Below are 26,381 nucleotides of genomic sequence, written 5' to 3' on the forward strand. Positions count from 1 at the left end.
CTAACTGATCCTTGGTAATTCAGTAATCAAAGCACCCTCCCCGCCTCAAAAATCGAGGTCAGCCATATAAGTGTCATTCTTTGAAAACACACCTGAAAGTGAACAAGTTTAGCAATGTTGGGATCAGCGATGTACATCTGGTGTAACAGACAACAGATAAGGCACTGAACTTCTCGAAGGTTACACAGCAAATTGTCTTCTTCCTCCATTCCCTTATTTGAAGCACTGGTAGTAATAACACTTTGAACATTCCTTAGCAAGCTGTCTGGATTGACACCCTTTGCTTTCTCTTCTTCAGTAGGTAAGCAAATCTCCAAGAGAATTTGGACAGCTGCACTATCCTACAAGCAAATAAAACAGTGAATTTAAGAAGTTTTTGAGAATTTTGCTTGAAAACCAAATCTAATTTTGTTTTCACATGAACCACACTGGTAAAATACCTGTTTCTTTAAAAAAAAAAAAAAAAAAAAGGGGGAATTTTTAAAAGAAAANGTACTTTTAAAAGCAAATGTGAGCAATCTAGAGGGCAGTGGTTCTCACCTTGTTTAGGGTCGCGAACACCTTGAAGGCTCTGAAGAAAACTACACACCTTCTCCGTATAAAAATTAACATGTAAACAAATATACTGCATAATTTCAGGGTAGTCACATATCACTAAGGCAGATCCATGGAATGCAGTTTAAAATCATCTACTAGAAGAGCATTCAGATTTAGTGACATCCTGAACAGGGCCTGAGCAAAAAATGACTTCTACCAGAATCTCCTTTCTTTCCTCTCAAATTCCTACATCTCCCAAGATCCTATCCTGTATTCCCCTCTTTTTCTCACCTGGCTTTATTTTCCTCACCAATTAATTAATTCCTCTGAAGATGGTGGTTAATAATTAATGCCTAAACGTCACTTCCTAAAGGTTTTTTTCCCTTTTAATTTGAAGATGGGCTCCTTATGGCCCTGGTTTTGCAAAGAAAAATTCTGCCTTACCATCTATTCCACCTGTACAGCTCATTGTTGCTCAGTCTACAAGCTTGAGTGTCATTTCATAGAACAGTAATTTCCTGAGGGGTGATACACCTGATGCCCCTACATTTAAAGGAGAGCTATAATCACTCTTATCTAGCAGGAAAAGGTAACACCAAAAATGAATATATGACATGTATCTCTGGAAGACAGCCACTGCCTGGAATAGAAGAAAACAATTACTTCATCTAACTGTTTCACCAACTTGATTATAAAGTAAGGTTAGCTTTATTTTATAATTATCATTCGTGGGTCCAAGGGTATTTGGTTTGGGGTTGCTGTTTTGTTGTTTTTGTTTGTAGACTCTGGTGCCAGACTACCCAGGCTGGAATACTAGCTCTGCCACTTATTAACGTGTAGCCTTGAACAAGTGACTTTACCTCCCTAAGTCTCATTTTCCTAATCTGTAAAAATGGATAATAACACTTCCTACCTCACAGGTTGGCTATAAAGATTAAATGAGTTGATATATGTAAAGAACTTAGAATAGCACTCAGCATATAGTAAGCATAATATAAACGGTAGCTATTATGATCCTCAATCCCTTATCTGAAATTCTGAGGGCCAGATTTATTTTAGAACTCAGAATTCTTTTTTCATGTAATATTACGTAAGATCTCCAGCAGAGACTAGGGTAGCACACAGTGCAGTCAAACATATTCACATATTTGTAGCAAAACCACATTCACAGTAAGTGGGATAAGGCCATAAATAGCTCCATCTCAATTCAGGTCAAGTTTTGTCACAAATGAGATGACATCAGGTCAGGTCTTTCTGCCAACTAAATTACAAAAAAAATGCTTCAGTTTTCATAACTTTTTTGATCTTTGTACCATAGATAAGGGATTGTGGACCTATATTATTACTCTAATTCCCCTTATTGCCAATGAAAATATTTCAGAAGATATATTTCAAACTAAGAAAACACTTCTACTTTGAAGAACTCAAATTGCTTAACATTTAATCATCTCACAGCTCCTGCTTTACTCAAAAATGACTAAAGGCTCTAGTAAAATTCTACATTGTTATAAAACTTTTCTAAATATAAAACTGAACTCTTTATGTTGTCATACTATTTACCACTACCTGACATTTTATTATATATATACTTCTTGTCTATTTGATTAAAAAAAAAAGTTTGTTAAAATTTAAATCTCAATTGGGGCGCCTGGGTGGCACAGCAGTTAAGCGTCTGCCTTCGGCTCAGGGCGTGATCCCGGAGTCCTAGGATCGAGCCCCACATCAGGCTCCTCTGCTGTGAGCCTGCTTCTTCCTCTCCCACTCCCCCTGCTTGTGTTCCCTCTCTCACTGGCTGTCTCTATCTCTGTCGAATAAATAAATAAAATCTTTAAAAAAAAAAAATTTAAATCTCATTTAAATGGCTAGTAAACTAATATCATGAAGATTATTCCTAATTTTAGTAATATAGTCCATCTGATAATCAGAAGCAAAGGAAACAGCATTATAATATGTTCTGTAATGAAAGAAATGCACAATGTGTCACCGTTGTACATAAAGGGCTATCATATGCCACCTATTTAACTAATTATATTAACGGGGAAACTCATGACTATCTTGACGAAATTTTATTACCTGAGCAGCCAGTAATGCATTTTTCAATTCTTCTCTGGTAACCTCTGGGCCATCAGTTTGCCCAACTAAACCTATTGTATTATTCTGGGAAGGCCTATCTTGCTCCGCTGTTTCCTTCAGATGAGCACTAAGGTAGGCTTTGGATGCAAGAAGATATCCATTCAACATGTGTAAAGTAATATCCATCAGTGGGGGGCATCTAACACAGAAAGAAGAAAAATACATGAGAAAGAATATAAATGTATAAATTAGTCGGAATATGATCAATCAGTCCCGAACAGTACCTGAAAAACCTAAAAAGAGTAGTAACACTCTTCCACTGAAATATTTATTCTAAAAATAAAAGTTTAATATATTTGTCTTATCCTCTATATTTCAAAATTATATTGAATATTGAATATATATTAAATATTATCTATTTCACCTTATCAACTAAGCCAAACATAATGTATGCCCTAGAGAAAAGATGCCTTTTTTGCAAAAAAAAAAAAGGCATTGCCAGTAAGTCTCTTAAATGGGAACCTGCAAAGCACCTGTCCTAAAAAGAGAAATATTCTGTTACTGATTAAGATGAAGGAGACTAGAACAGAATATTTATTCTTTCTACTCCTGTTTCTTCTTTGGAGCAAGACAACTTGCTATTCCAAAAGTGCTTCATCTACTTGACCTGGGATAAGTTACAGAGCCTCAGTTTCCTCATCTATAAAAAGAGTACAGTTATTCATACCTCAAAGATCACTACAGATTAAATGAGATAAGAACAAACATAAAAATTAAATATTAAAAAGGAAAGAAATGATAAATTAGTAACCACTAAAATTTAAAAAACCAAGCCCTGGGATGCCTGAGTGGCTCAGTCAGTTAAGCTTCTGCCTTCAACTAAGGTCACAATCTCAGGGTCCTGGAATCGAGCCCCTGTTGAGCTCTGTGCTCAGCGGGGAGTCTGTTTCTTTCTCTGATACTCCCCCAACTTGTGTGTGTGTGCTCTAATAAATAAATAAAATCTTTAAAAAAAAAAAGCCACGCCCTTAGAATAACCTGACAATGTCACGTCTCAGTCTATCACAGAAGGAACTAGTATGCATGCATAAACAGGCAATACAGCTGTGTTTATAACCATGTAACAATGGAAACACCTTAATCAATATATCAATGGTTTTTCGGAAATGTCCAAATTTTCTACAATAAACATCTACGTTTTTATAGTGAAAAAAATATGTCAGTATTAAAAAACTATGGCAATGTTTCCAAAAATCTGAAGCTCCACTCCAAAATTCTGAATCAGAGTTTCTGGAGGACAAGCCTAGTAATTTACATATGGGTTACTATGCAGCAGTTAAAACAAATGAGTTAGACCTATGCATATCAATATGGAAAACATGTGAACAACAGTAAGTTTTTTTAAAAAAAGAACAAAAACATGCCTATAATATAATAACTTATGTTTTTTTAAACCACTGAAAGAAAAAGTATTTCTACTTATAAATTTGTAAATACAAAATAAAGCTACATACACAGTAGTATGACAACAAAGTTTCCTCTGGAGATGGAACAGGGATTGGTCAAGAGGTCAAAGAGCAATTTTGCTTTAGCCATAGCAACATTGGTAGATATGAGAGAGAACAATAAGACTTTACACTGTACGCCTTTTTCTTACTGTTGATCTTGTTTGTTCACTTACTAACGTATATAATGAAAACTTTCATACATACATAAAAAAGGGAATATGGCAATGAATCTCCAAGAAATTATCACCTACCTTCAACAGTTACCAACACATGGCCAGTCATTTCCTCTACACTCCCATCCACTTTCATTCCCCTCACCACCAATGGGTTAGTTCAAAGCAAATCCTAAACATTATATCTTTTTATATGTGTATATCTTTTATATTGTTTGATATCTTTAAAAATCATGTGGATGATCACGTGGTAAAAAACTAAATTTTAAAAAATTAACAAAATTAAAAGGCAAAACAGAACAAAGGAAAAAACTGTAATATACATATAAAGTGCTAATATCCTTTATGAAGAACTCTTTCCAAATCAAAAAAGATATGTATTTCAACAGAAAACTACACTAAAATATAAAGAAGAGATATCAACAGCCAATAAGCATATTTAAATATTCAATCTAAAATATAAATTAAAATGAGAATCAAGTTTTCACCTATCAAATTGGAAAATATTACATAAAGTAGTGAAGTGCAATATCAAACACTGCTTTGGGAATGTAAACTGGTTCAGCCTTTCTAGATGGCAGAATGAAAATATGAATATGAATCAAAATATGAATATGAAAAATATGAATCAGAAACCTTGAAAATGAGCATGTTACTTTTGCCCCCATAATTCCATTTTTAAGAATCTGCTCGGGGGTACCTGGCTGGCTCAGTTGGAAAAGCATGTGACTCTTCATCTTGGGGTCCTGAGTTTGAGTCCCATATTGGATACAGAGATCACTTCAATAAGTAAACTTTAAAAAAAATAAAATAAAATATTCTAAAAAAAAAAAAAAGAATCTGCTCTAAGGAAATAGTACATAAAATAGTCACCACTGCACTATTGATAATAACAAAAAACAGAAATAAACAAAATGCCCAACAATAGGGATTGGGTTAAGCATAGCTTAACTATGTGGAATACTATACAGCCAATTAACATCGGAATATCTATTAACCTGGGGGAAAGTTCGCAAGTTAAGAGAAAATCCAGGCTACCAAGAAAACATATACATTATAATAGCAAAATTTAACAACTTTCTGAATAACTGGAGGCAATTCAGGTGAAAGGTTACTTACTTAAATGGATTTTTAACACTGATAATTTGTTTTAGAAGTTGCCCTTTTCTGGAAGTGTAATTTACTGCTATTTTTCTCTCATTAGATACTTAATGTCATTTAAACTGTTCATTTTCCTGACTCCTATTTCCTATGAGAACTTGATTTCACCAAACCATACATAACTGATTTTGCAAATTTGTCACTTCATGAATGTCATCCCTTGGGTTGAGGACAGATGACTACATTCATAGAGTGTGTATCCTAGTTAAGTCTTCGTTAACTCCAATTTCTTTTTCCTCTAAGCCATTTAATGCAAAGCTTGTCTTCTTAAGTTACCACCTAAATGACCTCTTTATCCTAATATTCAAGGCTAAATTCAAGGCTAACCTGACATTCCAATTCTAAAGGGTGCTCCTCTCAACAAATTATCCCTCCATTCCAAGCCTTTTTCATTTGTGCTTCTTCACTTTTGCTCACACTGCTCCTTTTCCCCCACAATGCCTTTCTTAACCCCTTATCCTGATCATTAGATCTAAACCCCATTTCTATCCTTTAAAATACTACTCAGGTCCTACTTACTCTGCATCTTCCCTGAACCTTTAATAGCATCCATTTACTAAACCATTCATCTGCATATGACCATATTATTTAACTTTCCATGTATTTGTCTTACTTCTCCATACAGGTGATAATCACTTTAACCTATGTATCATTGTATTACTTAGCACAGTAACTGGAAATTCAAATATTAATGATGTGAATTAATTAAATTGGCCTCTTGAGGTGGAGCCACTTCAAAGCAATTGATTAAGCTCAGCAACTGGCAAGAAATCATAGACAAATGTGGAATCAATGAAGCTGATATCACAACTGCAGATGCCCAAAAAATCACAGTTTAAATGCAAGTAGTGGTTCATAATAAGCGAATTTTTAAAAACCTTTTTAAAAAATGCTAACAACAAGGCTAGATTTTACTAATCACATATTAAATATTAAACTGAATAGTTCTGAATGTAGACAAAACAAAAACAAACAAACAAAAAACCACCTCACAGAGCACACTGCCAATTACTAAGATCTTCAAATTGAATTTCTTTGATTTCTTTTGACTCTCCAAAGTATAACTTCAGAATAAAACTGAAACTCAAATGACACATACCTGTGTACCCTCTGGTCACATCTTAGGACAATGAGAGGATCTATCATCAAATCATTCTGAGTATACTTTTGTTGCCGTACAAACTTTATTGAAGGCTGAAGTGCATTCACTGTCATTACCCATAGCCTGACGAGAAAATAATCACATGTTCAAAAACAGCTAAATTATAGTTGAAACCTGCAGCCATTCAGTCCTAACTTAGAAGGATATAATCAAGAAAAAATTTAAAAACAGGTGTGAATGAACTTGGAAAAATTAAGAACTACTGAAATCTAACTTATTATGATGTCTCTAAAACAAATGAAGATAAAACAGCAAACACAACGTAGTTTCAAAAATCCTCACAGTTATAATGGAATAATCATGGTACATAAAATAAAAGTATGAATTAAAACCTTAGCACTTTGAAACTGTATCTGGCCCCATAAATAAGCCATGGTTCTGTATCATCATAAAATCTCAATGTTAGATGCCACTTTGAGATTAGATATCAATAAACTCTAAAAGTCATTATTAACCTGATTGCACATCAGAATTACTAAGGCATATGCCAATAGGAAGGGTACCTGATCTCTTAAAGTGAACCCCAGGAGTCCATCAGCCCCAACTTGCACACTGAGCTTGCCCACTCTTAAATATGAAGGGATAGCCAAGAGTCATCAGACATTTAAGGAAAGCATCTAGTTTGAAAAAGATTAAAATATGCAAACAGAAAGAAACTTCAAAGAAACAGAGAATGTAGGGATGAGAAACTTTTTAAACCCTATAATTAATATCCTTCAAGGATAGAATATTGCACATATGAAACAAGAACAGGAGGCATTTAAAAATATTCAGGTAAGGGACACTTGGGCAGCTCAGTTAAGCGTCTGACTCTTGATCTCAGGTCATGAGTTCAAGCCCCATGTTGGGCTCCATGCCCTACTTAAAAAAAAAAGAAAGAAAGAAAGAAAAAAGAAAACTAAAAATGTTCAGGTAAGAAAGAGCTCTTAGAGATTAAGATATAACAAATTTTTTAAATTCAAAAGAAAGACCAGAAGATAACATTGAGGAAATACTCAAAGTATATTCAAAAGACAAATTTTAAAAAAAGAGAAAAAAATCAGAAAGTAAGGGGTTTTAAAATAAGAGGCTTAAAAGCTAAATTACAAAAAATTACAGAAAACAAAGGGAAAGAAATCACTGAAGAAAAAATATAAGAAAATGGCCTTAGAAATGAAGGCATTGGTCCCCAGACTAAAAAAAGGCCAAGCACCCAACACTATGAATTAAAAAAAAAACCACACACACCAAAATACATCATCATAAAATTCCAGAAAACAGTGAAAGGAAAAAAACCAACAATTTAAGAGAGGAAAAACAATGGTCACATACAAAGGAGTGGAAGTTGATATATCACTGGATTAATTAATAGCAACAAGGGAAGCTCAATTCATTCAGTAGAATGATAAATAAATAAGTTCCCTAAACATCCTTTCTCAGGAAGCAACTTGAGTGTGAGTTTCACACACTAAAATGAGGAACTACACCAACGACAGAGAAAAACATGGAATTCAACAAAGAAGAAAGAAAAAACCAATTCCAGGATGGCTATTGTGCATGTTGCAAATTAAAACATAAGGATAGAAAGCTATGAAAGGAACGTTTCCAAGAAAAAAAATGTTACGGAGACATTACCTGATATGTTATAACAATTATAAAGTAAATGTACTCTCAATAATGGAGTTTAGGGTTGAATTAGTTATTGATAAAAACGAACACAAAAACAAAACAAAACCACAAGTAAATGGAAGAGGGAATTATTAACTCAGGGTTTGTGTGTCAGATACGAAGGAAGGCAGCTGTATAAGAAAGAAATTGTAATCAAAGGATAGTGCATGTATCAACTACAAAAATAGCACTAATGTAGTCATAATAACAGGCACACTGAGTACTACTTTAACCAAAAATTTTGGTATTACTCTATTGGGAGAAATGGAGGAAGGGAAAGTGTGTGTTGGGGGAAGAGGGACTCACAGGGGAGGAAACAGGTAAGAGGGCTAACATTTCACCTTGTATAATGGAAAGTCACAGATAATTTCTAAATTGGAAAGTCAGGAAATCATGGTAATTTTAAGTATGTTATTGAGATAGATGGGGGGATATAAATGCCAGAATAAAAGGGTTGAAGAGCTGAAAACAGCTGTCTCTGGGGAGCAACAGTCTTAAAATGGAAAGGAATATACTATATAAGTTCTTAAGTTATGTGCATTTATTTATTTGATATAAGTAAAATTACATTTAAGAAGCATAAATATGGGACACCTGGGTGGCTCAGTCGGTTAAGCGTCTGCCTTCAGCTCAGTTCATGATCCCAGGGTCCTGGGATCAAGCCACACATCGGGCTTCCTGCTCAGTGGGAAGCCTGCATCTCCCTCTCCCTCTGCCCCCCCCCACTTGTGCAACTGTCTCTCTCACAAATAAATAAAATCTTTAAAAAAAATTTAAAGAATAAAATAAAAAGCATAAATATTCCCAGACCTATTAAATTAAAAACTCAGGTAACTCCAGCCCAGTATTCTGGGGTTTTTTTAGAGCAGACTAGGTGTTTTTTGTTTTTCTATTTAAAGGAGGTTTTTGTTGTTGTTTTTATTTTACTTAAAGTCCAGTTAACAGACTGTGTAATATGAGTTTCAGGTGTACAGTTTAGTGAATCACCACTTCCATATAACACCCTGTGCTCATCACAACAAGTGCACTCCTTAATCCCATCACCTATTTAGAATAGGTGTTTTTGATGCAATACATGAAACAGGAGAGACTCGTTTCCTAAAGCAAAATAATTAATCCGGTGTTCTCTAAACTTTATGTGTGCTAGATTCACTCAGGAAATCCTTAAAAATATATATTTATTAAAAATATTTAAATATTAAAAATTAGTATTTTTAAAGAAAAGTACTAATGACTAACTCCCAGCAACAGACTTTCTGATTTAATTAGCATGGGGTACAACTTGCAGATCAGGAGCTTTAAATAAAGCTCTCCGGGTGATTTTAATGCATGGCAAAATTTGAAGCCATGCTAAGGACTGCAAGACACAAGGTGATCTGAATCACAATTAGCTGCAAATGAGAGATATGTGATAACATTTTTAAAGAACTTTCTCAAGTTGGAAATACTTTAAGGTTTCTCTGCTTCTTAAAGTTTATTCTTTTCCTTAAAGTTAAAACAGCTCTTTAATTAGTAGTCTTCAGAATGGATTTATATTGTCAGATAATCAACAATTTTTTCAACGTTTAAGTTTAGGTTATTGTATACAATCACTGCTATATGCTTACTTATTACATGAAACAATACACTGAAATTACCTTCTAGGCATCACAGTATTAAGAACCATCCACAGTTTATTGACGGTTTGAAGAATTCGCCGTGGAACCCCTGAATTCAATAGCTGGTTCATATTGGATGTTAATACTTCTGCATAAGGTATAAGTTCACTGGCAGAGAGTAGAGTCAAGTGTTCTAGAATCTGCATCACTTGTGTGTGACTTACTGGGACAGCTGAAAATGCTAAAAGGAAAACTTGGCAGTCATGATCTAAATTCTGTACAACTTACCAAATAATATTTGGTAATACTTTCCTATCAGACTACACACCAAATCAAGGAAACATTGTTGCTGAAAAAGAGTAAAACTTTCAATCCTGGCCACAAGTTTTGGCTACACTTAAAATAAAGGCCTAAGAAAAATTCATGTTAAGTATACTTATAAAGATAAAAATAATCATTAAGATAAAAGTTATAAAAATCCCATTTTAAAAAACACATTAGTGACTCAAAGACAAATGTCATTTCCCTGGTGATTCAGATTAATTTTAAACATTGACCAAAACATGAAAATATACCCAGGTATTGCTTTTGGTAGTAACATTCAATAAGATTCAAACTTCTTGATATTCTCCATCTGGGTGGCCCCCTTTCTAGGATGTAAGTATCCAGCAGACTGCTGTTAGTAAAAAATTTCTAGAACTGTGCTTTTCAATAGAATAGTCACTAACCACATCTGGCTACTGAACACCTAAGAAAAGGAGCTAGTGCAAACTGAGATGTGCTGTGAGTATAAAATATATACCAGACTGCAAAGACTTTCTGTGGAAAAACAGCAAAATATCTCATTAATATTTTTTATATTGATTACATGATGAAATGATAATATATTGATATATTGGGTTAACTAAAATAATTATTAAAACTACTTTTGGCTGTGTTTTACTTTTTAATATGGCTACAGAAAGTTTACAATAATATATGTAGCTCGTATCATATTTCTATTTGACAGTCCTTGAACATTATCCATTAATGACAAGTAATACTACTCTATTCCACAGCATTTATTCCCGATCAGTTTAGGACCTTCCTAAAACCACATGACCTGTTTAGTGATGTAACATAGAAACTATGAGAAAACACAAGCACGTCAGAAGAAAAGGTTAAAACTCCGAGGGTGACTGTTAAGCGTCTGACTCTTGATTTCCGCTCAGGGCATGATCTCAGGGTCCTGAGATCAAGCCCTGAGTAGGGCTCCATGCTCAGTGCATAGTCTGCTTGTTCCTCTCCCTCTGCTCCTCCCCCAACTCGCGCGCGCTCTCTCTCTCTCTCAAATAAATAAATTAAAAAATAATTTTTTTTAAAAAGGTATAAAACTCCTTAACTCAAAGAAAATTACTTAAAATATATTGACCAAACATTGTTACATACCCAGGAAAATTCTGCATGATTTTAAGATTTCAATGAGCCTAACATACATCTCTTTGTACTACTAAAGGCGTAAAAGGGGTATCCAATTTACTATACCTTCTTGGAGTTGTTTAGGAGAGTGGTTTTTGGCATTATTGGTCAGTAGCATTCGCCTTAACAGGGCATCAGTCCCTGTGATTTCTTCTTCACAGATCCAATCATCCACAATGCATAAATGTGGGTAATTAGTTGCAAGGAGACGTAGTAAAGCAGAATGTAGCCCTTGAAAATTTACAAGATGTCAACTGGATTCTTCATTCTCGAATACCAAAATCTTATCTCCTCACTCCCCTCTCCCTTGTCCCTTTCATTTTCCGCAAACCAAAGGAATGGGCGCATCTTGTGCATGCATACTACCCTTTGAGAATTTCTGTTCAGTAATTCAGCCAGAGAATCTGCTTAAGTAAAGATCCCCAAGTGACTTGATACACAAAAAGGTGGAAACTACTAGTTTTATCAAAAGTTCTCAAGCTTTCTTCCACCCTATCCCAACATAAAAGTCTCCCATCAGGAAACAGTTGTTTGACATAGCAGTTGTTCAAGAGCTGACTGGGGAGGAAAGAAAAAAAGGGGAAAAGAATGTCCATTTGGGGGAGATCATATATAGTTTGAGAAAGGCCTTACTCAGAAATTCTGATAGGCATCTATAGAAGAACATGTGCTCTCTTCCAACCCAGTTCAGAATCACTGCCACAGATGGGTAAAATCAAAGTTGCCCACTTTGAGTGCCTAAAAGATGTCAGGCACTCTATTTTTTCATTTCTCCCTAACGTCCCTTCAAGGTAAGCAATATTGTCTCCATTCTACTGTAAGGAAACAGCCTGAAAGACATTTATTAAAGTTCCCAGAGTCACACAACTAAGTATGCCAGCCAATCAAAGCAGTATGGCTGATACCTACAAGACAGTGCATTTGTCTTCCTTCAAGAAGACTTAAGAAAGCTCAAAAGGAACGGGAAACTTCGTTTTACTAAATCAAAATATTCTTTCTAACGTTTTGCTTATAGCACAGTTTGACTATTCATGACTATTATTTTTAATGATAAATGATTCTATAAAAAATGTCTATTTAGATATCCAAAGTATCACTACACTAAGTGTTTGGCACATAAATACCTAATAAATATTGTTGTTACTATATTATCATCCTCATCAGAGTTACAAGAGTAGTAGTAACAGTATTAGTTGTAATAAAAGTACTTTTCATCCAATAAACTCCTTATTATGCAACTTAGATCAAATCATACCACTTAGTCCCAGTAGGGAGAGTATCTGCCTCCTTTGCCATAGAAACTGCTTAAAATTAATATTTCTGTTTGAACAAATGCTGCAACCAAAAGTATTAAACATTTAAATATCTAAATGCACAACTACATGTACAGTTAAGACAAAAGTCACAAAATGACTGCTTACCATAGTGAAAATTAATCTACATTTCATAATCTCCTCAATAAAATGTTAGTTGCCAAACATGGCCAAATATAACATTAGTTTATGCAAAGATATAAGTAAATAAATGCACACATCCGGTTAAAGGTGACCAAAGAAGGTCATCTTTGTTCCTGCTTGAAATCAACCATAACAAAGAAAGAAAAAGAAAACTTCAACTTCATAGAAACAAACAAAAAACCCATACTCAAATGTTAGAAAAACAGGTGTTAAATTAAGAAAAAAATTTGAATTTCAAAAAATATTACTATATATGTATTTGACAATTTTACAGTAAAAAACATAGTAATTCATGGGGCGCCTGGGTAGCGCAGTCGTTAAGCGTCTGCCTTCGGCTCAGGGCGTGATCCCGGCGTTCCGGGATCAAGTCCCACATCGGGCTCCTCCACTGGGAGCCTGCTTCTTCCTCTCCCACTCCCCCTGCTTGTGTTCCCTCTTTCGCTGGCTGTCTCTCTGTCACATAAATAAATAAAGACTTTAAAAAAAAACAAAAAAAAAACCATAGTAATTCCATGCTATGGAATATTATGGATGAATTAAAAGCAATAAGGTAGATCTATACATACTGGCATAAAAAGATTTCTAAGACTCCAAGAGAAAAAAACAAGTCTCAGAAGGGATAAGGTATAATGCCATTCACAGTTTAAAAAAAACAATTTTTTACTCATGTGTGTATCTATTAGCTTCAACCATATGAAACTGCATTTTTGTAGGTCAAAAAAGTTGATTATCTGCAATTTCATATGGTTCAACTTATAGAAAAAATGTCTAAAATTACATACCAAAATAAAACTGGGTTTTGGGGAAGGAGGAATGCAAGAAGTAGGAGAGTGAGTGATGTAAAGAGGACTTTCACTCCTGAATTGTTTGATTTTTTTTTTTTAACCACTGAGCACATTTTATACTTCACAACACTATAAACAATAAGGTATTTTTAACAATAAACGTTAGCAGTAAAAAGCAAGAAAACAAATACCTCCCAACTCCTGTTGCAGCCCTTGAGCCTGTCGAATAAGGAATTTGATAGGAATTTGATCCATTAAAGACGACGAATATGATTTGGGCTTTCTTTGCATGGCAGCTGTCAGTCAAAGATACAAAGTGTAAGATAAGAACAGTGCAATAAACAAAAGAAATCTTAACCTTCAATCTAAATGGAAGAAAAACAACATTAAGTTACTTTTAATTCACTTAATCTGTGAATATACTTCACCGAAAATGAAGAAATAGTGGATACACAAGAAGAGCAAGAACATATCTAAAAGCAAGATCTGGAAAACGCCCCCAAACTGAAACTAGTGAGGAGAAAAATCGTAAGTGAGAGAAGCCATCTGCAAAAGTGCCCCACACTAAAACACAAAAACAAACAAAACAAAATGAAACAAAACCCCTGATAAGTAAGTCAAGACTCTTCCAAATCTAATTAGGAAAACTAAATTCAGTCATGACCATATGGCTTGAAGCTTCATGACTCCAATAGTCTTAATTTGATTATATATTATAGTGGTGACTCTTTTTAAAGGAAGTTGGGCAATATGAATTTGACTGCCTTCTCTCACAACTTCTATCTTTAGTCAGCAAACAATTCCTTTTCTAAAAAAACAAGTCCATCTTAGGGGCGCCTGGCTGGCTCAGTGGGTGGAGCATGCAACTCTTGATCTGAGGGTTGTGAGTTTGAGCCCCACGTTGGGTGTAGAGATTACTTAAAATCCTCATGTTCAAAAACCTTCAGTGGATTCCTATATCCCCCAAAGTAAAGGTAGCTGCCAATCAACACTGTCTTTCTCTGTCTCATCTCCATCATATTCTTTTTTTTTTTTTAAGATTTTTATTTATTTGTCAGGGAGAGACAGAGAGCACAGCAGGAAGAGTGGCAGGCAGAGGGAGAAGCAGGCTCCCCATCCAGCAAGAAGCCCGATGTGGGGCTCGATCCCATGACCCCGGCATCACAACCCAAGCTGAAGGCAGATGCCCAACCGACTGAGCCACCCAGGCATCCCCATAACCCTCTCTTGTAAATTAATAAATTAGCCTCCTAGTTTTCCATATCAGTTTTGTATGAATTCCACAAGAACATGTTTCAGAAGGCAGTTAAACAAAATAGGTTCCAATGATATTCAAATCCTGGTTCCAACACTTACTACTGAGGGAAATATTCTTAGAGTAATTAGGAAAGAAAAAGAAATAAAAGGCATCCAAGCTGGAAAGGAAGAAGTAGAACTGCCACTCTCTACAGATGACATATGTGGAAAGCCCTAAAGGCTCCATAAAAAAACTGTTAGAATAAATGAATTCAGTAAAATTGCAGAATATAAAATCAATACACAAAAATCTGTTGCATTTCTACATAAACTATGAGAAAGAGAAATTAAGAAAACAATCCCACTTACGATTACATCAAAAATAAAACACCTAAGAATAAATTAAACCAAGGAGGTGAAAAAACCTAAATATTGAAAACTACAAGACATTAAATGAAAGACATTGAACAGGGCACAAGTAAATAATATTTCATGCTCACGGACTCTTACAATCAATATTGTTAAAATGCCCACGCCACCCAAAGCAATCTACAGATTCAGTGCGATCCCTATCAAAAATCCAATGGCATTTATCACAGAATTAGAACAAATAATACTAAAACTTATATGAAACTACAAAAGACTCCAAAGCAACCCTGAGAAAGAAAAACAAAGGTAGAGGCATTATCTCCCTGATTTCAAACTGTAATACAAAGCTATAGTGATTAAAACAGTACGGTATTGGCATAAAAACAGACACATTAATCAATGGAACATTCATGGTCAATTGATCCACAATGAAGGAGCCAAGAGTATATAATGAGTAAAAGGACAGTGCTGAAAAAGTTTCAACAGTGCTGAAAAACTGGACAGCCACATGCAAAAGAATGAAACACAACCACTATCACAACACACAATGATTAACTCAAAATGGATTAAAGACTTGAACACAAGACCTATGACTATTAAAAGAAAACATAGATGGTAACTCCTTGACTAGGACTTGGCAGCGATTTTTTTAATCTGACACCAGAAACAAAAGCAAAAATAAATAAGTGAGACTACCTCAAACTAAAAAGCTTCTGCACTGAAAAGAAAACCATCAACAAAATGAAAAGGCAGGGGCACCTTGGTGGCTCAGTTGGTTAAGCATCTGACTCTTGGTTTCAGCTCAGGTCATGATCTCAGGATCGTGGGATTGAGCCCCCATTGGGCTCCTTGCTCAGCAAGTAGGACCCATTCCAGGAATATAAAGATATTAATTATATAACTAATTATATAAATAGATCACACAAATCATCTCAATAATTGCCAAAAAAAGTATTTACTGAGATCATGACCAGAACTGAAACCAAGAGCCAGACGTTCAACCAACCTCGACACCTAGGTGCCCCAAGCTTACATTTCAATAATGTAAAAAAATTATTTCATATATCTAGATGGGAAGATTTAATATTGTGAAGACGTAAATTGCCTCCAAATCTATAAACTTAACATAATTCTTTGGAATTTGACAAACTTATAAAGTTCATCTGAAAGATTAAATATATGAGAATAGGCAGAAATATTGAATAAGAACGGTTATGATGAAGGCACTGGGAATGTCTGACTTAAGAAAGAAAATCCAAAATCAGACATAGGTTTGTAATAAAACTTCAATATACATCAAAGCAACCTTCCAAAATAATAGGAAAATAATAGATTATTCACTATGTGATGTTGACAAATAACCAATTATAAAAAAATAAAATTGGATCTGTACTCCATACTTTACATCAAAATTAATTAAAGGCATACTTAAATTTTAAAAATAAATTAATAATGTCATAAAAAAACATATAGGTGATGAGTTATATTAACATTAGTACATTGCTTTGGAAGATTTTCTTCTCCATAAAATTCTATAACTAAAAAAACACCATAAACATATGGTAACACTCAGTATTTAAAAAGGCACTCACATCTTATACAAATGTGGGAGTCTATAATGGTATAACCTATCTGGAAAACAATATGGTGGCAATTCATTTTTTAAATCTTACAATTTTTCAAAATCTTAGACTCAGTATTTCTATATCCAGGACTCTCTCCTAAGGACAGAAACAATCATGCCTATATACAAAGTTTGCTCTAAGGATATTCATTCCTCCACTGTTTATAACAGTAAAATTTGGAAATAAGTTAAATGTCCAACAATAAGGAATCTATTAATCTATATGTCTAATTAGACATATTTATAATATTTATAAAGAAATATTACACAGCTATTTAAAGATGTCTTTAAAAATTTACTACAATAGGCAAATGTTTAAAATGTATTATTAAGGAGAAAGAGTAGATTAAAAAACATGTTATGGGGGTGCCTGGCTTGCTCAGCAGGCGGAATGGGTGACTCTTGACCTTGGGGTTGTGAATTCGAGTGCCACACTGGTGCAGAGATTATTTAAAAGTAAAATCTTGGGGTGCCTCGGTGGCTCACTCTGTTGAGCATCTGACTCCTAGTTTCTACTTAGGTCATGATCTCATTGGTCATGAGACCAAGACTGTGTCGGGCTACACACTCAGTGGGGAGTCCGCTTGAAGATTCTCTCCCTCTGCCCCTTCCCCCGGTAGCGCACGCGCTCTTGCTCTCTAAAATTAAATACATCTCTTTTAAAAATAAATAAAAATAAAATCTTTTAAAAAAAGGTATTATGATTCTGCCTTTGTAAAAGCTATCATCTGTTCAAAGATTGAAGGGTTTTCTAGCAAAATTCTAATGGTGATTAGCAGTAGAATTATGGGGTGGTTTATACTTTGATCTTTTTTACTTTTCTCATTTCCTAGATGTTTTTCCAGTAAACACAACTTCTAATACATGTTTTTCTTTTAAAAACCAGTTCCTTTGGATTAAGTAAGATATAATTAGGTAAATAATGAAATAAGTTTTTAAAATTCTTATACTGTTACTCTAAAATATGGTCATGTAACTATTAGAATCCTTTTTGTCAAAACTTTATTTTAAAGCTCTGAAACTTGAAGCTGCCAAAAAATAACATTGGCCAATGTTTCCTTAAAAGTTTCTGCATTTTGAAAGAGGCAGATGGAGTAAACTTTCTTCTGAGAAGAAAATAATTAACTATCAAGTGCAAGAAAAATTTCAAGTTCAAAGAATTTAAAGCCAGAGACCATTACAGTTTCCCAAGTACCATGGGATGTATCTTCTACAGGTGACCAAGAAGGAAATTTTACATATAACAGACAGACAAAAGCAGGAAAAAAAGGCCAAACTTTTGTTTTTAAATGAAGTTAAGCAGAGGGAAAGAGTTAAGCAAGTAGTACTTTTAGCTATTTCAGGATGAGATTTCATTTAGAATCCATTGGCTCCTTTAGGAACAGATAGTTTCCTCCTCTGTTCGATATTAATTACTACTCTCTTTAACTTCAAAAGTATCTAAAAATAAACAGTTATACCTAGAAATAAAGTCTTCAGGTGTAATAAACAGGAAACGCTTTTTAAGTCTAAAAACTGGAAATATAATGGTTATGCTTACATTTTAATTGGGTATTAGTACACTAGGATTTATTATAGTACTCGATTTCTTATACATATTCTTTTGGATCACTATAATATTTAACTAAAATTGACACAATATAAATATAAACAAATACAAATATTTTTAAACCAAAAATATGTGTGCATATGAAAATACATATATGTATGAGTATGTATATATGTATACACATACATACACACACACATTTTTTTTTTAATGACTATGACATTCTAATACTTGGCTCTAACTCAAATTTCAGAATTCCATATATGAGCATCTGCAGCTAGCTGGTGGTTGCTAATGATTTTTATTATAGGGCCAAAACCACAGAATAGTTAACAATGTACTGAAACTACAACACAACTTCCCATGTAAGAATAAATGTGAGGCAGAATAATCACCTTTTTTCACAGTGAAAGAGCAAAGTTCTCTCATGTTGTGATATATTCTGCAGTCATTATTCTCCTTGGAGATGAGAAACTAGACTAGGAAAAGGTCTCAACCAGGGGAGAACAATTCTCCAAGGAAAGGCCAACTCTCCATCTGTCTTCTACATCACATTGCCTCTCAAGGACATCAGTCCAGGGATTCTCCCCTAAGCACTATTAACTTTACCTCTCCAGTAGATTACCCCCAACAACACACATTCTCTTAGCTTTTTCACCTTACAAAAAAAAAAAAAAAAAGCCCTCTCCTGACCTCATTTTCCTCTCAGATTACCACATTCATTGCTTTCCTTTCTTTACAACTCCTCCAAAGAGCTATCTCTATTCATTGGCTTCAGTATATCTCCTCTATTTTTCTTTTCAATTCACTACAATCAGGCTTTCTCTTACCACTTTACTAGCAAAACTGTAAAGGTCAAATGACCTCCAGCAAGCAATATGCATCCATCAGCTAGGCCTCAGTCCTAACCTTAACCAATCTAGCAACATCATTTGACATAGGTGATCACTGTATCACACACACACAAAAATGTGTGTGTGCGTGTATGTATGTGTACATATATATCCTTTTAATCATTCTTCCCTTGACATCCAAACGTCATATTCTCCTGATTCCCCTACACTTCCATCCTTGGTGATCCTATTTAATGTTGTGATTTTATATATATATATGCTAAAGGATCTCCCAGTCCAGGTATCCCCCCTGAATTCCAGGCCAGTATATATAACTGTCTCCTTAACATCCCCACTTGAAAGTCTTTCAGACATTTCAAATTTAACATGTCCAAAACTGAGCTCCTGATCCCCCACAAATCTGCTCCTTCCCTAGGATCTTTTATTTTAGTTGATAGCCATTCTGTCCTGTAGGCTCAGGCCAAAAGCCTCCACATCAACCTTGGCTCATGTCTCTCAAACCTCATGAATCCATTAGCAAAACTTCTCAACTCTACCTTCAAAATGTATATACCCTGCTACCAGTCCCAACCATCACTACCTTTCACCTAGCATCTTATAAAAACCCACTAACTACTTTCCTCTAATCCCCCAGTTCCTTTCCCAAAATTCGATCGAGGCTGAGTTGTTCTTCCAGCCTAAAATCTTTAACTTTCCAACTGAGATCCAACAGATTGTTACATAAAGAACAGGAGCTTCACAGGGGGGGCATCTGGGTGGCTTAGTTGTTAAGGGTCGGCCTTCAGCTCAGGTCATGACCTCAGCGTCCTGGGATCAGGCCCCGCAGCAGATTCCCTGCTCAGCAGGGAGTCTGCTTCTCCCTCTCCCTCTGCCTCTGACCCTCCGCCTGCTCATGCTCTCTCTCTCTCTCTCCCCAATAAATAAATAAAATCTTAAAAAAATAAAAAATAAAAATAAATAAATTAAAAAGAACAGCAGCTTCACAGGAACACTGGGTTGAACTAAGCATGTCCCTGGGGACTGAGAAACGTAATCTTTAAAGATTCTTCCAGTCCTAAAAAATTCTGAGTACTTGTTAATTCTTCATGGTATATACACAAGCTTTGGCTATACTACTCTCTGTACTTAACTGTGTTAAAAAAAAATTTTGCTAGGGGCGCCTGGGTGGCGCAGTCGTTAAGCGTCTGCCTTCGGCTCAGGGCGTGATCCTGGCGTTGTGGGATCGAGCCCCACATCAGGCTCTTCCACTAGGAGCCTGCTTCTTCCTCTCCCACTCCCCCTGCTTGTGTTCCCTCTCTCGCTGGCTGTCTCTATCTCTGTCGAATAAATAAATAAAATCTTTAAAAAAAATTTTTTTTTGCTAGATATTCATTTATGTAAAAAATAAGGGTGTATCTTGGTCCCTGCTACAGTATTAATGGTCTGAATTCTTCCCCAGAACACCTCCTTGTAATTTATTCTTCTTTAATAGAATTCACTACATGTGGATAAAAATGAGAGACTATTATCTAATGCTTATTATTAGCCCACCTTTTGGATAATATGACAAAGACCATAATTACAGTTGTGAGATATCATCTGTATAACACTAACAATTACAGTCAGGAAAGAAAGGAGCTGAGAAATTCACAGTATATTTAAAACGTAATACTTCAGATAAATAAAAGAAACTGATCTGCCAAACACTGAAAAGTAACTTTGATTTATAGCTTTCAAAAAGTAAAATTACTCAGCTGTGGCAAAATAACAATCCTTACAAGAATTTTTCCTGCATTACCTACCCAGTGCCTACAGCTTTCTAGTCATTAGTCATTTTTTACTCAAATATGCAACTATATACATTTAGCAAGCCTAAAAGACAACTGAATTTTCTTTCTCAGATATAGAAAACACACTGCTTTATACTGACATCTTCTATGTTAAATCTGATTTTTCTGATATTATAGAAAGTAGCTATGTTTGAAAACCCAGTTCAATGATAATTTTAATGGCAAAATGAAACTCTTGTTATTTCTTTCTACTGTTTTTGACTCGATTGTTATTCTTCACCTAATGGAAGGAAAGTAGGGTAAAGACTGCAATCAAGCAAAAAAAAATTCAGTTATACTTCCTTTAGGTTTATCTTTTTTTTTTTTTTTAAAGATTTTTTGTTTATTTATTTGACAGAGAGAGACAGCCAGTGAGAGAGAGGGAACACAAGCAGGGGGAGTGGGAGAGGAAGAAGCAGGCTCCAAGTGGAGCAGGGAGCCTGATGCGGGGCTTGATCCCAGAACCCTGGGATCTTTTTTTTTTTTTTTTTTAAGATTTTTTTATTTATTTATTTGACAGAGATAGAGACAGCCAGCGAGAGGGAACACAAGCAGGGGGAGTGGGAGAGGAAGAAGCAAGCTCATAGCGGAGGAGGAGCCTGATGTGGGGCTCGATCCCGTAACGCCGGGATCACGCCCTGAGCCGAAGGCAGATGCTTAACCGCTGTGCCACCCAGGCGCCCCATCCCAGAACCCTGGGATCTTGACCTGAACTGAAGACAGACGCTTAACGACTGAGCCACCCAGGCACCCCTAGGTTTATCTCTTAATTTACTGGGACTTAGTAAGGTCCCTAAAATTATTAAAATACAGACAATTCAGTTATTAATTTAGCCTGGTAAAAGGGGGCTGAGCCGCAAAGGGTGGTTATGTGCCCATACGTGTATGTATTTACGCATCAGAGTATACAATGCCTACGCTGCAAAGACTGCAGAATGATATCGGGGCTTGTTAGAATACTCGACCTTATTTTCTCACATGACAGTGTGGAAAGTGAGAGAATGTAAACAAATAAAACGAACTATCACTAGAAACACTCTTCTATGTATATGTACGACTTACCTAAAGTCTTTGTGTTTGCTAGGAGAGCTTCCTCATAAGACAGGATATAGTAAAGCACCAAAAGCTGGGCTGTGATACTGAAACGTTGATGAAGGCGGATGTTATCGCCCTGAAAGTAATATTATAAATACTTTAAAACACTGTTAAATTTCATGAGTACTTTCTGGATGGTAAATGCACTGAAAATCGACTATTCAGTGTTACCATTCCCAAGCTCAGATAAAATGGGAGAAATGTTGCCATGTCTACATTAAACTCAAAGAGACAACTTGAAGTTCAAATCTGAGATGGCATGGGAGATGAAAGGCAACATGCTTAACAGTCTTTATGATTAAAAAAAAAAAAAAAAGACTTCAGCTGCTCCATAACAGCAATTCCATCAGGCTGCTTCTGAAAAAGGTCTACAGAGTTTTCAAGTATTACCAGGAATTACCATGAAGAAAATAACTCCTAAAAAAACACAGTGTACATTTGAATAATTTGTGAAAAATACAACCATTTTTTCCTGCTGAAAAACTGAGAAAAAAAGATTTTCTTCAAATTTCCCCTTTTTAATCTAAGTATATCTCAGATTCCCAGGAAGCTAAACAAAACTCTGTTGACCCTGTTGAAACGTCACATAGTCCTTTGCTAAGCACACACTCTCCAGAGCACTCTTTAGACTTAAAAATGGAGCTCTCTTAATGAATTCCTCAGAAGATGCCTCTTCAATGAACTACTTGGAACTAACACCATACTTGTAAATTTCATAAGTGATCTGAAGAAATGTAATCCCATTTCAAATTCAGAACCACCTAGAATTCCTCTAATAATCAAAGAAAAAATGTGGAACAAGTCAGAAGAATAAAAGAAAAATCAGCTAATAAATGTATAAGAACTACTATTTTACCCCAATGACTCCTTGAAAAATACTGAGGATCTCCTGTTCTGTGACTGGCTGATTTGTGGCTTCTGGATTAGATTTAGATGCAGGAGTAAGTATGGAATTTATGTACACGTCAATCAGAGGAAGTAATTGAGGATGAAGTGGAGTGGAGGTTTCACACAGCTGTCTATAAATCCAGTCCTAAAAAAGAAGGTTATAAGTACTAAATCAATTATGGCAATAAGAAAAAGCAAGCAAAATTTAATACGAACATAAAATTTACATGATTTATGAATCAGTGAAACTATTAACTTCTAGCAGCTATAAATGTATTACCCAGTTTCACAACTGTCTTTGATCTAAAAATATATTTACTTTTATATCCTAATCAAGACTATTGTCCAGTGGAAGATAAATCTATAATGATGAATTTGGGTTTTGAATGTGGACTTTGGGGTTTTAATCTATTAGTTTTTAAGTAGTAGGAAAAATATTTTAAGTCCTTACTATATCTCTATTTAGAGCACCATCTGTGTTATAGAAGACCCCACCACACAGGGGAATTGAAGGAGAGGGACAGTTCTTCACAGCAAATCCTCAGATAGATTAAGAAAGTGGTTGGCAACCACTTATGGGAGACCATCACTTAATTACACATGGATAGAGAACACGTGACTACACTGGGTGTGCAGACTCTTAATTCTTACCTATTTCACTTGCTAAAAACATAAAGAAGCAGAAGATTCAATCTACTTGGAAAATAACTTCACTAAATTGTGGAAACAAGGATAGTTAAAGGTGATATATCAATGCATATATTATTCATTGTTCTTTATAAATAGAAAAGCCTCTAGAAAAGGTTCAGATTTCTTTACCTTCTGGACTTATCTTTCTCTTTAGAAGGCCTTTTAACTGTTTGATATAGCCAAATAAAACTAATTGAAAATATATCAAAATATATATATTAGGAGTTAGCTGTCCTTGTGACAAAAGTACAAATGCTGGTCATGGCTGACAAGCAACTTTCTCAGTTTGGTGAACAAATCCAAAGCATAGAAAATGGCAATTTCTTACCAAGTTTTAATGAAATAGCTACATGATATTATTGAAATTTTAAAGGAGTAGTAATACTGTACATTTTGCCAATAACTTAAGAGTTATAGAATTTTTTAAAAATCTGAAATTAACATCCTAGTTACTATATATAAATGATTAGTAATTAGATATATACAGAAAACCCAGAGCAGAAACCTATAAACTGAAATAGAACAAGAAAAAGAAAAAAAAAAAAAGCATTAACTGGGGTTTTAGCTTGAAATATAAATGTAAGATCATACTTTTATTGACACTTTGTGCTTAGTAAAGGAACGACTCCTGAGAAGCTGGTAAATACAATGAATAGGCAAAAATCCAGTAATGTTGGCACTCAGGTTACTGGTGACAGGGACCCGAACAGCATGAGCTGTGACAACCTTAAAGAGAAAAATAGTATTAACACATATGAAAGAACCAAATATAATATTATGCTGAAAGAGAGACCATTAGCAGGTAGAGTGTCAATACTTGATACAAATGTGGCCCTTAGGAATGAATGAGAAAAACTAATTATTACATGATTTAATTATTTCTGGATGATAAGGCAGCATACATTTAGGGATTTGTAAAACACTCTAATTTTTTAAATTTGTTTTTAAACATAGATATGTTGACAGTAATGCAATAAGGTAAAAAAATATAAAATTTGGAATCATAAAATCTAGTCTCAGTGACTTTAGTTAAGTCACTTTATCTTCTGGGCCTATTTCTGCATCTATAGAATGGGACAATACAGCCTTAGCTGCTTCAAAAGTTTTTTGTGAGGGGGAAGAATTGAAAAACATACATGAATTATAAAGTATCGATTCTTTATATGCAACATAAATTTTCTATGTGTGATATAAAATATCACATAAACAGGGATTTTTACCATTACTCTCACTGTGTCATGCACAGACCTCTAATGGTTTTCAAAGACCCTCCCCAAAGCTGTCTTCCAGTGAGTTCAAATAAAAACATAAAAAATAACTTAGGAGTGTCCTATGTACTATTTGTGTCTGTTATGTGGCAGTATATGTATATTGAGCAGAAAAAGGAGAGTCTGGTATAGAGATGAGAATATTAAAAGAAGCAACAATTGTGCATCCATGAGCCTTTTCAAATATCTCATTTTTTCAGATATGTTTTTTGTAATCTGAAGTTTAAATTGACAAATTAATCTGGGAATTAATTTTAAATTTCAGAATTGTCTTCTTTGCTGCAAAAATAAAATATCCTTAGGTTTACCCATGGAAAAAAGTGCTGAGGCCAATAAGAACATGTAAATACAAGAAAAAAGAATTTAGGGGCACCTGGGTGGCTCAGTCGGTTAAGCACCTGACTCTTGAGCTCAGCTCAGGTCTTGATCTCAGGGTCATGAGTTCAAGCCCTGGGTTAGGCTCCATGCCCAGCCTACTTAAAAAAAAAAAAAAATTAAAAGAATAAAGAATTTAGACTCTAGCTTATAATTTAGTTAGAAATGAACATTACAGCCTAAAAGTTTAAACAGGTCTTTATTTTATTTTTCTCCTGACAAACCCAAATGATTACCCCATGTGAGATCCCTACCGTCAATACCAAGGACCATATTCTTAAGCATTTACTCAACATCTCCAAAGTATATAAATTTAAAACATGCTTTAAATGGGATTATTCTATACAGAAGTTTTAAAGATTAAATAAACCAGGGTGCCTGGGTGCCTCAGTTGGTTAAGTGTCTCCCTTTAGCTCACATCATGATCTCAGGGTCCTGGGATCACCCTGCATCAGGCTTTCTGCTCAGTGGGAAGTTGGCTTCTCCTTCTCCCTCTGCCCCTCCCCCTGCTTGTACTCTCTCTCTCTCTCTCTCAGATAAGTAAAAACTTTAAAAAAAGTAATATTTGATAAAAATAAAGAAATAAACCATCATTGGAAACTAAAAAAGAATAGAAAAAGACCATAGTATTCTCTTAAACTGAGACATACAAGTTCTACCCCAAAGAATGTTGCAAAAGAAAGTTAAAGAAATACCTAAGAATAAAGTGAAAAGAAGTACCTGCTCAGTAAAAATTTCCTGTGTGAAGATAGTCTTCATCCTGCTCAAGGAGCTTGGTTTAATCACAATCTAAAACAACCAAAAAAATTCTAACAGCATGTAAAAATATACGAAGCACACTTTTCTCTGATAAATGTATTATCTAACATGACTATGATACGTAAAAATAATGTTCAAATACTCTATTTCAAAAGTGGCCTCTCAAACCCAACATTAAAGTGTGTTTTTCCTCAGACACTGAACCAACATACAAAAGTACTTAGTAAATATTGTTATCAGCCTTTCAAGTCAGTGGGAAGAAGTGGATTATTCAATAAATGAAGGTGAAATAGCTATCTTTCTGGGA

At 34.8% G+C, this 26,381-nt stretch overlaps 1 protein-coding gene across 6 annotated transcripts in view; it reads right to left on the bottom strand.

The window, feature by feature from the left end:
• INTS2 (integrator complex subunit 2) overlaps nt 1-26,381 on the bottom strand; it is a 49,253-nt gene that overhangs the window by 3,264 nt on the left and 19,608 nt on the right. For all 6 annotated transcript variants that reach the window (XM_019804979.2, XM_019804978.2, XM_034640507.1 and 3 more), the window contains exons 12-21: nt 26,036-26,104; nt 24,264-24,398; nt 22,951-23,127; nt 22,062-22,170; nt 13,751-13,855; nt 11,384-11,548; nt 9,899-10,100; nt 6,552-6,677; nt 2,611-2,809; nt 93-341 (exon numbers count right to left, since the gene is read on the bottom strand). In XM_019804979.2, the coding sequence (XP_019660538.1) occupies nt 93-341; nt 2,611-2,809; nt 6,552-6,677; nt 9,899-10,100; nt 11,384-11,548; nt 13,751-13,855; nt 22,062-22,170; nt 22,951-23,127; nt 24,264-24,398; nt 26,036-26,104 (1,536 nt within the window). The remainder of the gene's footprint in view (nt 1-92; nt 342-2,610; nt 2,810-6,551; nt 6,678-9,898; nt 10,101-11,383; nt 11,549-13,750; nt 13,856-22,061; nt 22,171-22,950; nt 23,128-24,263; nt 24,399-26,035; nt 26,105-26,381) is intronic.

Source organism: Ailuropoda melanoleuca, chromosome 13, assembly GCF_002007445.2.
Source record: "Ailuropoda melanoleuca isolate Jingjing chromosome 13, ASM200744v2, whole genome shotgun sequence".
In the NCBI taxonomy this organism is placed as follows: Eukaryota; Metazoa; Chordata; class Mammalia; order Carnivora; family Ursidae; genus Ailuropoda; species Ailuropoda melanoleuca.